The sequence below is a fragment of the Volvox carteri genome (assembly GCF_000143455.1).
Source record: "Volvox carteri f. nagariensis unplaced genomic scaffold VOLCAscaffold_91, whole genome shotgun sequence".
Taxonomy (NCBI): domain Eukaryota; kingdom Viridiplantae; phylum Chlorophyta; class Chlorophyceae; order Chlamydomonadales; family Volvocaceae; genus Volvox; species Volvox carteri.
The window spans coordinates 358,675-371,541 of record NW_003307634.1 but is presented as its reverse complement, the minus strand read 5'-3'; the positions used below and the strand labels follow the sequence as shown (position 1 = coordinate 371,541).

At 54.8% G+C, this 12,867-nt stretch overlaps 2 protein-coding genes across 2 annotated transcripts in view; one reads left to right on the top strand and one right to left on the bottom strand.

The window, feature by feature from the left end:
* Nucleotides 1-97: 97 nt before the first annotated feature.
* Nucleotides 98-5,283, bottom strand: VOLCADRAFT_99634 (uncharacterized protein; the record flags this gene model as incomplete). Its single annotated transcript, XM_002958306.1, has 3 exons — nt 98-145; nt 2,605-4,209; nt 4,744-5,283. The coding sequence occupies 3 exons, from the start codon at nt 5,281-5,283 to the stop codon at nt 98-100; spliced, it is 2,193 nt and encodes a 730-aa protein (XP_002958352.1).
* Nucleotides 5,284-5,894: 611 nt separating this feature from the next.
* The window catches only part of VOLCADRAFT_108101 (uncharacterized protein), a gene marked incomplete at its 5' end in the record, with an annotated part of 8,354 nt that continues 1,381 nt past the window's right edge, over nt 5,895-12,867 (top strand). Inside the window, 12 exons of the mRNA XM_002958325.1 lie at nt 5,895-6,087; nt 6,941-7,029; nt 8,104-8,292; nt 8,591-8,624; nt 8,786-8,923; nt 9,714-9,805; nt 10,018-10,168; nt 10,703-11,111; nt 11,554-11,587; nt 11,638-11,678; nt 12,150-12,310; nt 12,553-12,738. Coding sequence (XP_002958371.1) covers nt 5,895-6,087; nt 6,941-7,029; nt 8,104-8,292; nt 8,591-8,624; nt 8,786-8,923; nt 9,714-9,805; nt 10,018-10,168; nt 10,703-11,111; nt 11,554-11,587; nt 11,638-11,678; nt 12,150-12,310; nt 12,553-12,738 — 1,717 coding nt within the window. The remainder of the gene's footprint in view (nt 6,088-6,940; nt 7,030-8,103; nt 8,293-8,590; nt 8,625-8,785; nt 8,924-9,713; nt 9,806-10,017; nt 10,169-10,702; nt 11,112-11,553; nt 11,588-11,637; nt 11,679-12,149; nt 12,311-12,552; nt 12,739-12,867) is intronic.

Genomic DNA, 12,867 nt, shown 5'->3' with positions numbered 1-12,867 from the left:
AGCCACGCCTGCACGTGTGTGTATGTGTCCGTGTGAGTTTTAGGGTTCGCTGCTGTCCACCTTTTGAGCCAAAAAAAGCAGCCGTAGAGCGTTTAATTTAAGTACACACGACGATTCTCTCGGGCGTCGACTTAAGAGTGTGGGACTGCGGAGGCGAAGATGGAGGACGTGCGAGACTGGCGGTGTTTAGGTCGGGTTTAGCTCCCAAGGTGAATCAGTAATCTCCCTCTGTTCCTTACATGATAGTTCGCCGGTGTGTTTGTGTGTCTGTCTGTCTGTCTGTCTGTCTGTCTGCGTGTCCATCATGAAAATTACAAGTTATTACCACATTACTCACTCTTGTTGGTGCTGACGACGGCGACAACCAAAACAACATTAACAACAACAACTGCACCCAGGAACATCTTTTGCAAAAGTTATTTTAGATGTATGCGGCATCCGATCGATCCCCTCCGATGCCCGAGCCGACCAAACAGCGGCAGACAGCATTATGACATCTCTAACCCCCCACCCCCTCTCGTTTCAACCTTCTTTTGGAATAATCTTCTTGGTAAAGCTCTTAAAGCCAAAAAGGCACAGACACACATACACACACGAAGCCCCCCCCCGGGTCTAACATTATCCCCAACACTCACCTCATTGAACAAATCGCTAACAATCAAGCCGCCGCCGCCGCCGCTTCGTCCTCCCCCTCCCCCTCCCCCTCCTCTACAAAACGCCGTCACAGCTGTGTACATCACGACGGTAAAAGACCTTACCCAGCGCATCCACTCAGCGCTCACACACACACACACACAGATACAAGATGTATATATGTATGTATGTATGTATGTATGTGTGTATGTACTCTGCTTCTTCATAGGATTTTTGCCTGGCTTTGAGGACCCATCACAACCTCCTCACGCACTACCTCAACTGCCGTACACTGCACACGTCATCAGCACGTGCACCTGCGGCGGCGACGACACTGCATCACTATTACGTCATGGATTGCAACGAGGCGATAAAACAAAACAAAACAAGAACAGGACAAAGACAAAACAAAAACAAAGCAGCTCACTACCTCCCACCACCACCACCACCACCACCACCACCACCAACAATAACAGCAAACAGTTCGTGCGCAAACACGCAAAAATCATGCACATGCATTTATGTCGCAGCAAAACCACAAGCACAATTACGGCCTTAAGAGGTTCTAATCAGGCAACAACATCACTAGAAACCCTGAAACCTGCAAACGTACCGCATGCCATCCGGGCTTCTCGAGTCATGTGTCTCTTTAACGCAAGCGCAACAGGAGCCCGTCAACGACCAACGGCCAACCGTTGTCCTTTTCCGCATTGTACGGCAGCCAGCGGGAAAACAAACACAAAACAAAGCCGATGTACGGCAAAAAAACCGAAACCCAAATGTGAGATCCGATCCGTCAAAATTTAAATCCGCCAAAAAACGTAGATGTGTTTATCGGTGTATTCCCCTACCTAGTGTAAACCCTCTCCCCCCCGGGCTGCTTCCCCCCCCCCCCTGCCCTCCCCTACACGCTCGACATGCCTCCCCCTCTCACTCCCCCGGACGCCGGCGGCCCATTACCACGTGTTGCTCCCCCCCTTGAATTGGGGTGATGGTGATTCCCCCCTCCCCACCCCTCTCCTCCCCCCCCCCTCCCCCCTGAAAGCACACTACCCACAACCCTACCAAGGAAGCGGAGTAACAACCTGGCAACACCCCAGGTCTTTCCCGTACATACACATGTGGTGTGACACACCACAACGCCCGTTCGCTGCAACACCGAACCCAACTAAGCGCGCACACGCACTAAAACACACACGCCCACACGCCAGTCATATTCGCGCGCCATTTCCAGTTCCGTACAACAATTTAGTCTTCTCTCAACTCTCACGTAACCTTAAAATCCCCCGTCCCAATTTCAATACCTGAGCCGTACAACTCGTTTTTGCCGTGATGTACGGCATCCTGGAAAAAAACAGAAGCCCATATTATTACAATTATCCAATTTACCATCTCGTTTAGATTGTACTACTATTACTGTCGGTTCTCTCATTTCCGAAAACATCATTCATTACCCCCCTTGTCCGAAATCCCTTTTCCCCCCCCAATTAGTATGTATGCATGTATGTATGTATGTGCGCACATGGTTTGGTGTGTCGTGTCGCCACGTCACGCGCCGTGCGCCATCCGGACATCCAAACCGCCGCCCCCTCCATCGCCGCCTCCGCTGCAGCTTAAGCCCAAACCCAAATCAGCCACCCCCATCCCCGTCCCCGTCCCCACTCCCATCCCCACCGCCGGCTCGTCCTTTGCCGTAAATTCCTCCGTCGCATCCTCCGTCGCCACCATCATCACAGTCGTCGTCGTCGTCATCTCATGCAGCTCCTCCTCGCTCCCCCCTTCGAACCCCACCACCAGCATCTCCCCGCCCAAAGCCATCGGTGACCAAGGGTTTTCAGCCGTTAAGTCCATCCCCCTGCCGCCGTCACCGCCCCCGCCGTCAACGCCGCCCCCGTCACCGTCACCGCCGTCACCGCCGCCGCTGCCGCCGTCACCGCTGCCGTCGCTGTAAGTGGTGTTCACCAAACAGACCGGTCGTCCTTCCGCCGGAGGTTGATCCGTCGCTTCCGCCGCCTCCCGAATGGCAGCAGCCATGACCGTATCATCACCCAAGGGGGCTGTAGCAGCCGCCGCCGCCGCCTCCGTCCTACTGCTGCTGGCCGGCAGCAGTAGCACCGGCGGCACCGACTGCCCCGTACTGCCCTCAAAACCGCGGCAGCTGGCGCCGCCGCCACCGCCGTACCCAGCGGACGGGGAGTAGTAGTACGCCGCCAGCCCCGCCGTACCCGCTGCCTCCCCCGCACATCCCGCCGACATATGCCGGCGGTGGTGGGATGGCCGCCGCTGATGTGGGAGCTGAGCCAGGGCGGGAGAAGCCCCGGGCAGTAGCGCCTGCTGCTGCTGCCGCCCATGATGATGGTGCTGGGAAAGAGGAGGCGGAGGCGGGGGGGAATAATGGGGGGAAGAGTTCAAAAAGGAAAAAGACGACGGTGCGAGAAGCAGAGAGCAGGAGGGCGGCATTGACCCTATGGCGGTGGCGGCGGCGGCGGCAGCGGGGCCTATGCGGGCGGCGGCGGCGGCGGCGGCGGCAACCGCAGGCCCTTCCGCTCCTGCTCCTGAATGCGACGGGAAGGGGGTCCTAATGGTGGAGTGTTGCAGCCTCTGGAAGAACACGTCCGGGGAGGGTGGGGCCCCAGCGGCGGCGGTAACGGCGGCGGCGGCGGCGGCAGTAGTAGCCTCGACCATTGATACCATACTAGCGGAATGTCCCAACGGCGTCTCCAGCACCGGCGGCGGCGCGTCCAGCAACTTCGGCGGCTCGCCAAACAGCAGCAGTGGTGACGCCAGCGGCGGCGGCAGCGGCTGTCGCCAACCCGGTTCTCCACTCGCCACCGACAAAGTTGGCTCCGAATCTAAACCTAACGCAGCGTCAGCAGAGAGCAGCCCCGGAGGCGATACGGCTGGGGGCGCTGTTACGTACTGCAATGTCGTACTACCGCCACCGCTGCCGCGGCTGCGGGGTGCTGTCACGGCGGTGGCGGTGGCAGCTGAACCCTGACCACAGGCGCGCGCCGTAATCGCCGGCGGCGGCAACGCCGCGGCCGCCGCCGCCGCCGCCATTCGACCTTTAACTCCTGCCGCTGGTGCCCCCACAGAAACAGGCCCGCCACTGACGTCATCGTCGCCGCCACCGCCATCCGGCCCAGGGCCGGTGGCCACCATGGTGATGGCGGCGGCGGCGGCGGCGGTGGCGGCGGTCACGCCTAACCCCTGCAGATTCAAAAGCAGCGCGGCCTGCTCCGCCGCCGCCGCCGCCAGCTTTCCCCTCACATCTGCAGCCATGCGATGCGCTCTCAGCGCCGCCGCCAGCAGCTCCCGCCGTGCCGCCGCCGCCGCCGCTACCTGCTGCCGTACCACCTCCGCCGCGGCGTTCTCCGCCGCGACTTGCAGCTCCAGTTCCCGGATAGCCTCCAGCTTCCGCATTCGCGACCGATGCGCCGACTGACGATTGGCGATGATGCGTTTGGCACGTTTTGGATCCAGCAAAGCCGGGTCGAGTGCATTGGTACGCGTCTGTCCCGCGAATTCGATAAAGGGCTTCTCCGCGGAGGACTGTACGGCACTGGGCAGGCACATCTGTGTTTTGCAGGCGGCCGGGCCGGGCCGGGCCGGGCCGGGGCGGGGTGGGCGGAAAGGAGAAATTCAATATTGATGTGATGCAGGAATGAGGGCAAACGGTTGTTTTTGCATCTGCCGACACCCGGGGGGAGAGGGAGGGGGGGTTGGGGGAGGGGACGGCGGAGCGGAGTGTGTATGTGTGTGTATGTTTGTGTGGGGGGGTTGGGGGTGTACGCGTGTGACGGCGGGTGGGCCGAGTGTTGGTGGTTCCTGTGGTAGTGGTGAGGATGATGATGATGATGATGATGATGATGATGATGAGAGAAAAGAGAGAGTAGCCTGGCAAAGACAAAGCGCCGGACCCCCGTTGGGTCCTATTAGTGTGGCTACCATTCACTGGTATATGAGTGTTGGTCATTTCCAACAAGTAGTCTGGCAGAGACACCCCCTCTCTAGGTTGTGGTTTGGGGCGTGCGTGGATATCAAGGGAGGGAAGGGGACGGGGAGGGGGAGGGGGGGTTGGGGGAGGGGGGATTGAGCTCAGATCCTTACCATCAGGGGGTCGCTGGGGCTGCGGACGTGGCGAGGGCCCGGGACCGAAGCAGCAGCTGCAGCACCCGGCGGCGGCGGCGGCGGCGGCGGCGGCGCTACTGCCGCCGTCCCTGTTGAGAAGCTGTTGGTGTTGAGCCCCCGCTGTTCCCTCCCGCCGCCGCTGCCGCCGCCGCCGCTGCCGTTAGGTCCATGCGGCAGCATGCTCGATGCAGTCGACGTCTGCTGTTGCTGCTGCTGCTGCTGTTGCAGCAATGGTGCAGTTGTAACTGCAGGTCGCAACGATGTTGGTGGTGGTATTGTCGGATGGGGGGGTGCTGCCGGGGCTGGGGATGTTAGCAGGCCGAGGTTGAGGGTGGGGCCCAGAGCATCGCGCGTGTAGGCGCCAGCGACGGGAGCGGTAATGCCTCCTTGACATCCCACCGCCTCATTTGTGGCGGGTAGCATAACACCATGTCCCTCGTCCGTCTCGCCTTCCACATCAAGGTCCTCCAGCAAACCCGCGTCAATGTCTAGGCCACCTTCGTCCAAATCCCTCAACATTTCCAGGAGGTCTGCCGGGCCAAGTTCCGGACCTAGGTTGTTGCCACCAGGAGGGTTTGGTGTTTCGCCGATTGTGGTTGGCTGATTGGCATTTTGGCCAGCCAAGGGGCCAACCGCAAGGGGTTGCGGCATCGACGAGGGAAGGTCATCAAGCAACGCGCTTGCCGCGAATGCAAACGTATCACTTGCACACTTCCGGTGACGAAAGCGCCGGCGGCCGCTGCTAACAGCGTCGTTCAGAAACGGCTCTCCTAGCATGAGGGTTCAGACAATCTTCGCGCGGTGCACCAATTATAAAAAATCTTCCTTCTCCTTCAAAATTAAGCTAGTTTCCAGACACCGAGTCTCCATTACGTCGAGACGAAAAGAGTTCTACATACCAAAGAAGCGTGGAAGCTTTCACTCCATACCGCAACCTTACTGTGACCTTTGTAAGCTCAACAATATGTATGCTTCCTCACTATTTGTCAGCTTGCTGTTCTGTGTATGTGACAAGTCCGTCGGAGGGGGTTTTCCGCTCCGATGCCCGACAGTTAAGGAAGGTGGATGTAAGTAAAATTTGCAATTTGTGCCAGCTAATAGATTCCCAGGCCTACTCATCCACAGGAAGAATGGCCAGTCCGCTCTTAAAGTCCATGCTGGCCTTCTTTCTCCTCATTTCCGGGACCCGAGCAGCGAGGTTCGTTACGCGCGCAGTTGAGAAGGCCGAGACACCAAAACGCAGCAACTTGACCCCAGACGCCGCAGCAGACAAAATCCTGTCTTTGCCTGGATTTCAGAACGCTCTCCCATCAAACCATTTTGGTGAGCTCCGCTGCGCGCGCAGTATTCTGTTTTCTGTGGCCCTTAACCAGCCGGCTGGCCACGCATTTTCGCAACCAAATACATTATAACCCGCTTTCCTCACAAAGGTCTTACAATGCGCGTTGATCTGCACGACAAGGGCCGACGGCCTGCAACTACCGTTGGCCTCGTGGCACGCTTTCCTCCAGACAGACCAGCACAGCTACCTTCGTTCTTTTCTAGCAACCTCTTCAAATTGCCGCTCTCCAATTGCCCTCCTCTATGATCTCAACATGCGCGTGGCTGCCACGACGGACTGCCCTGTTCAGATATTATAGTAAAATAAACATCCGGAATTCCTGTGCAGGCAAATCCGGGCTCTGTCCCAGGTTCCTTCCGCGGACGCGCCAACAACATATGTTGCGCCTCTTTTCTTGTCTTGTCGCCCGTGCACATTCCCCCGGACTTCCCACTCCTCACCCGGCCTCACGCCCTTTCATCCAATTCCCCCTCTATCTCAAACCCACCTCACTCAAATACTTTTACATCCCCCTTCCCCCCGGACGTTTCCCCCCAAAACATATTCCCTGCTGCTGCCCAAATCCACCCTTTCAAAAAAAACTCCTCTCCCCTTCCTCTGCCCAAACCCTAATTCCCGCCTCCAATCTCCCCCGACGCAAAACCCACCATCTGCCACTCTTAACCCCTCTCCTCCCCCCGTATTATGTTAATTTAAACATTCTACCCTCCCCCCTCCCCACAACTCCGCCACTGGTCAGTTCTGCTTCGCTTTCCTTGGCAGCAGCTTCACTCGTTCTTGGTTCGTCTTTCCCCCCTCCCCTCCCCTCTCCTCCCCACACAACCCCTCTCCCAGCTGGTTATGTTCAGGTGGACGAGCAACGAGGTCGCCGCCTCTTTTATTACTTCGTTGAGAGCGAGCGCGACCCCGCCAACGACCCGGTGGTAAGCAGCCCTTCTTCGAGGATGAAGAAGATGAACCACTGACGATTGAAGCAGATGCCCCGGGGTTACACTCCGTTGGGGGGGGAAGGGGAGAGCGACTGACAGACTGACAGACAGATGGACCGATTGACTGAATGGGACGGAAGGGATGGAAGAGAGGGATGGAAGGTGCATCTGAAATGATTCAAATAAATTGGAAGATTAGATGAGATGTGGGTGTTTAATGTTGTATGAATATGGTTGATTGATATCGCAATAAGGGTGTGTTCACATGTAGTCCAATTGAGAGTCTGATTGGGAGTCCGATTCGGGGCGGCTTTCTGAATTGTGTTCACATACGATTCGCTGCACCGCGCGAGGTGCCACCGCGCCCAGCTGAAGCTCCGCGGCTACGCCCCATCACCCAAGGCAAGCCAGCATTATCTAGGAACAGAACAGTATAAGTATCGTTTCTATGGCGAAAATTATCACCAGGCTTGTACATACATAGCTGCAGGAGTTCGTGAAAAATGCTCGGTGCGCTTTGCGTGAATTAACAATTGGAAAATGTTCCTATAGTATTGTAATGGTAATTATGAGAAACGGTTTGTTAAACAACTTTGTTTTGAGAAAGAAAACTGTGAATCACGTCGAATCATACCCGAAGAGGCCCCCCCGGACCCCAATTCCGATTCGGGTCCAATCAGGTCCAATTCAGAGTCCAATTCGCATGAATCAACCCTGATTCGCCCACATGTGAACACGTCCTAAGCAGTTAAGGGAGAGGAGCTCCTGAATTATCATTCGTTTGGGGAGCTAATGAATAATATTAGTAATGGCATAATAATAATAATAATAATATAATAATAATAATAGTAATAATAATAATAGTAATAATTAGGATTAATCATAATATTATTATAGTTATAATATTAATACTAATAAAGCGGGGCTGTATGTGTGTATGGGATAATCGAGTTCATCAGTCAGCAAACGACCTCATGTTGATGATTTACGGCCCTTCTTCCTGCTGCTACTGCTGCTGTGGCTGACTGCTACTGCTGCTACTGCCCACGACGGACTTGACGCCTGAAGGTCCTCTGGCTGAATGGCGGCCCCGGCTGCAGCTCCTTTGACGGCTTCGTGTACGAACACGGCCCCTTCACCTTCAACCTCGCCGTACCCGGGCCCTCCACAACCGCTACTGCCACTTCCGATGACGCGGGGGGTGTTGCGGGGGGGCTGCATGTGGAGCTCCGGAGTAACCCCTTCGCCTGGAACAAGGTGTGTTTGCTAGGGGGGGGGGAGGGGGGAGGAGGGAGGGGGAGAAGAAGGGTGTGTTTTTGGGAGGGGAAGGAGAAGAATGTTTAGCTGGGTCCGAAGGAGCTGGGTCATGCGAGCATGCCGCTCCCTCTCATTTCAATATCTTCCCTTCTTCTTCCCTTCTTCTTCCCCTCTTTTTTTCCCCTCCTCTTCCCCTCCTCTTCCCCTCCTCTTCTTTTCCCCCCCGGAGTACAGTAGTCTATCTCTGATATCCGCATCACTCCTCGGTGTGTTTCGTATTCCCCTCACCGCCGTACAGGTGGCCAATATGATCTTCCTGGACTCACCCGCAGGTGTGTGTGTGCGCGTGCGCGTGTGTGTCTATCTTTCTATCTGTCTATCTGTCTGTTTGTCTGTCTGTCTGTCTGTCTGTCTGTGTACACTCCGTGTTTTTTGTGAATGTCTCGTTTCCGTAAACCCTGCTCTCCCCTCCCCTTGCCCCTGCGCTGGGTAGGTGTGGGCCTGTCGTACAGTGAGAATGCGGCGGACTATGTGGTTGACGACGTCCGTACGGCAGCTGACGCGGACCGCTTTTTGCGTGGTTGGTTTCGGAGGTTCCCGCAGTATCTGGACAACGACTTCTATGTCAGCGGTACGTTGGGTTTTGCTGTGGGGTTGTTGGAATCTAGATCTCCCACCTCCCCTCCCCCTCTTGCTACAACTGCAGCCTCGTCCTCTTTCCATTCCCGTGCTTGATATAATGTATACATAATACATGTACTTTATATATATGTATATATATGTACATATATATACATACATATATACATGTATAAAGTAATGTATTATGTATATATATACATATATACACGTATACACATATATTATGTATAAATGTATATATATTGTGTTTTATGTGCTGCTCCCACATACACACCCCATCCCTCCATATTTCCCCGCCCGCCCCGGCCGGCCCGCACACTTCCCCCCTCCTCCAGTATTCCTGAATTGAAATGACCTCTTCCCTTCCTATCCCTCCCCTTCCCTCCCATCCCTACTATCTTGCTCTGGCAGCAGCTTAAATCGCGTGTGGTTCGTCTTTCCCCTTCCCTCCCACTGGCATCAGCTTCACTCGCTCGTGGTTCGTCTTTTCCCCTCCCTCCCCCTCCTCTGGAGCCTTTTGGGGTCCCCCGCTTGGCTCGTTTTGCTTTTTGACTCGTGTTTTTTGACTCCTGTGAATATATGTTTTGCTTTATAAAAGTTTTTGCCATATATACTGTTAATGTTACATATAATATTATAATATAATGTTACAATAAATATATTTATCCTGATATAAATATAAATATGTCTTATATAAATATATAATACATAATTTTTTTATTTTTGCCTCGTAGTTATTTCCACATCCCGTGCCCCCCCTTCCCCCGCCCCCCTCTAAGGTGAGAGCTATGCGGGTATCTACGTGCCTAATCTGGTCCGTCAAGTACTGTTGGGCAATGAGGCGGGAGAGGAACCGAACATAAATATTGTGGTGAGTGGGGGTGATGGACGGTCATTAACGAAAAAACCACAACTACCAACGAACAACGAATATAAAACACAACCCTAACTTATGCAACCAGCTCTCGCTGAAGAAGAGATCAAAACATAATGAGGGGACTCCTACCTGTCTTAAGAAAATTCCGATATTAAATAATTTATGCTAACTTTTTTTATTTTTTATTCGTTTGTGATGTGGCCCAGGGCTACTTGGTTGGTAACGGCTGTACGGATGAGCGTTACGACGGTAACGCCCACCCGCTGTTTGCCGCGGGCAAGTCGCTCCTTCCTTGGCGGGGTTTCCGCGAGCTCGAGTCCGAGTGCGGCGGGGGCGAGTACTGGAACCGTACACACGGTACGAACAAGGGTTTGTGTATGTATGTATGTATGTATGTATGTATGTATGTATGTATGTATGTACGGACGTGGAATAAGGGAGGGCGGTGCGGAAGCGTTAGGATGGAACAAAAACAGACCGAAACATGACCTGGTTAGGTTTTAGAGTTTTAGAGGTTTTAGAGTTTTCAGAAAGCTTCGATGGAAAAGCCAGCTCGGAACATGACCTCGTTGTTGCAGCCACTGTTTAGCTAAACACTCTTGCGATTTATGAAAATAAAGAAATATAGTTTATCCGCCAGAGGGCCAAGGTCAGATACCCCCTAGTAGACACAGATACCTCCCCCTCTTTGGCGTCGTACAAGTGCGGTACATTTCCCCGGGTGTTGGGGGTGGAGCGACGGGACCTCATACACATACACACACGCACGGGGGGTTAAGAACAGGGTTCACGCTCCGGTCATGTCGGGGCTCGGTTTGGGGTTTGGTTTCGTTGCCCCAACTGCTAACTGTCAACTGCCAACTGGTACGTGACGCGCCCAACCCACCTCAGGCAGCACCTGTGACAAGCTGTGGAACAAGCTGGAGGCCAACCTGGCGGCGCTGAATGTGTACGACACTTTGCAGGACTGCTTCCATGACGGCGTCGTCGATGACCGGGCCGCCCGCGGCGCCGCCCTCCGCGCGGCCGCCCTTGCCCGTCAGGACCGCGCCGCCGCCGCCGCCGCCGCCGCGGCTAGGCCCCAACACACTAGGCACCGGCAGCTAAGCGCTGACGGCGTTGGCAGTTTTGTGGGAGGCCGTTTTCGAATTTCGGAGCAGCTTTTGGACGAGGCTGGTCTGCTGGGTGTGTGGCCGCTGGCTGGCGGAGTTGTACGGCCGGGTCCCGTACTGAACTGGGCCCACGTCAGCGCCAAGCTGGGTGTACGACTGGGCATCACACCGCCATGTACGGACTCCAGGTGAGGCCGTGAGGGGGTGGACAGAAGCTTCTTGGGTTTCTTGTACGGCGGCGGGTGTACGGCGGGGCAGCGGGTTGTGTCAGAGTTTCGGGGTGTAAGTTGAGGTACAGGGGAGTACGGTGTACGGATGTACGGACAAGGCTGGCCGTACTTGGTCGGACCGAACAGCTTTAGCTGCGAGTATTTGGGAGGAGGAGGAGGAGGAGGAGGAGGAAGCGGATGGTTTTGAGAACTGTTTTGGAATGTTTCGCTGGTGGCGGCGGTTTGGATGGGTTGAACGTTTTGTCGTTGTTGTCTGTTTATGGCGGTGTTGGTGATGGTGGTGGGTGTGGTGGTGTGGTGGACTGGCCCCGCCATCACCTCACCAACGGCGCCGCCGCCGCCGCCGCCGCCGCCACATCAGCAACGCTACTGCCGCCGCCGCCGCCTACGTTGCGTGCAGGCTGTGCGACCCAGGCACTGCCCGGCAGCAGCAGGTGAAGAAACCACCCACTCTGTCTCACACGCCCATCTGTACGGACTCCAGGTGTGCCGGGCTGCCGTACAGTACCGTACAGTGCCGTACACGTCAGTGCCCGGCCCCCACCCCATCAACAAAGAAATCGCCCTATTAAAGCACAGAAAACGCGGAAAACTTCAACCCCATCATCGGAACTGCTGGCGGGTCTTGTTTTGGAAGGGAGTTCTTGCCTGGTTTAAAACAACTAGGGCTCTTGGGCTATAGCTGCTGCGCGACTGCTCGAATATACCTTAAGTAACAATTTGATAAAAAAAACTTTATGAATTTTTGTAGGAATGATGTTTCTTTTATCGGTTGAAGCCTCCGGTTATCTCGCCTCTTTCCTACCCCCTTCGCTACCTATCGCATCGCGCCCGTATTTGTGACTTTTACATCTGTCCATAGCATATATTCCTCTGTACTTTTTTAAATTCCGTAATCTCTGCATTTATTCACGTACCCTTGTTTCTCTTTTTTTTCATGTGTGCGATTTGCTTGTTGTGATTTGCTTGAATTTGAATTTGAAAATTTGAATTCAGGGCCGCGGATTTATGGTTGAACGATCCGCGGGTGCGCGAGGCCATTCACGCCGAGTCCAGGGAGGCCATCGGGTACTGGACCTTGTGTTCCGACAAGATTTCCTACTTCCGAGACCACGGATCCATGATTCCGATTCACATCAACAACACCAAGATGCATGGTACGGACATGCTAGAATACTTGGACGAACGTTTATAGAGTTTATAGAGTGGGTTGTTCGGTAAATGAAGTGGGACGAGTCACGCGAGACTTCCGTTGGGAGTTTGGCAGTTGTTCGTTATTTTTTAACATGTCCTCGTCATCGACTTCCCCATCCCCTCCTGGTTTCCTTGCATGTGATCATTCCCCAAACCCCTTTTTTAACCACCCCCAACCGCTTTAACCACCTTGGCGATTTTCCAGGCCTTCGCGCCCTGATCTACAGCGGGGATCACGACATGGCTGTGCCCCACACGGGCAGTGAGGCGTGGACAGGGGATCTGGGTTTCCCCGTGAAGACGCCCTGGCAGCCTTGGTTCGTGGCGGATGAACAGGTGTGCGTGTGTGGAATGTTTGTGAACGAAAGCTGTGTCACCGTGTGGTATGTAGGTGTGTGTGTGTAATATGGGTGTGTGTTGCTCGCCTCTGTCCGGACCTCTGTTCGCCCCGGGGGGGATGTGTTGAGGTGGTTGCGAAAGGGTTTTTTTCCTTCGTCATGCATATGAAAAAGATGTATAA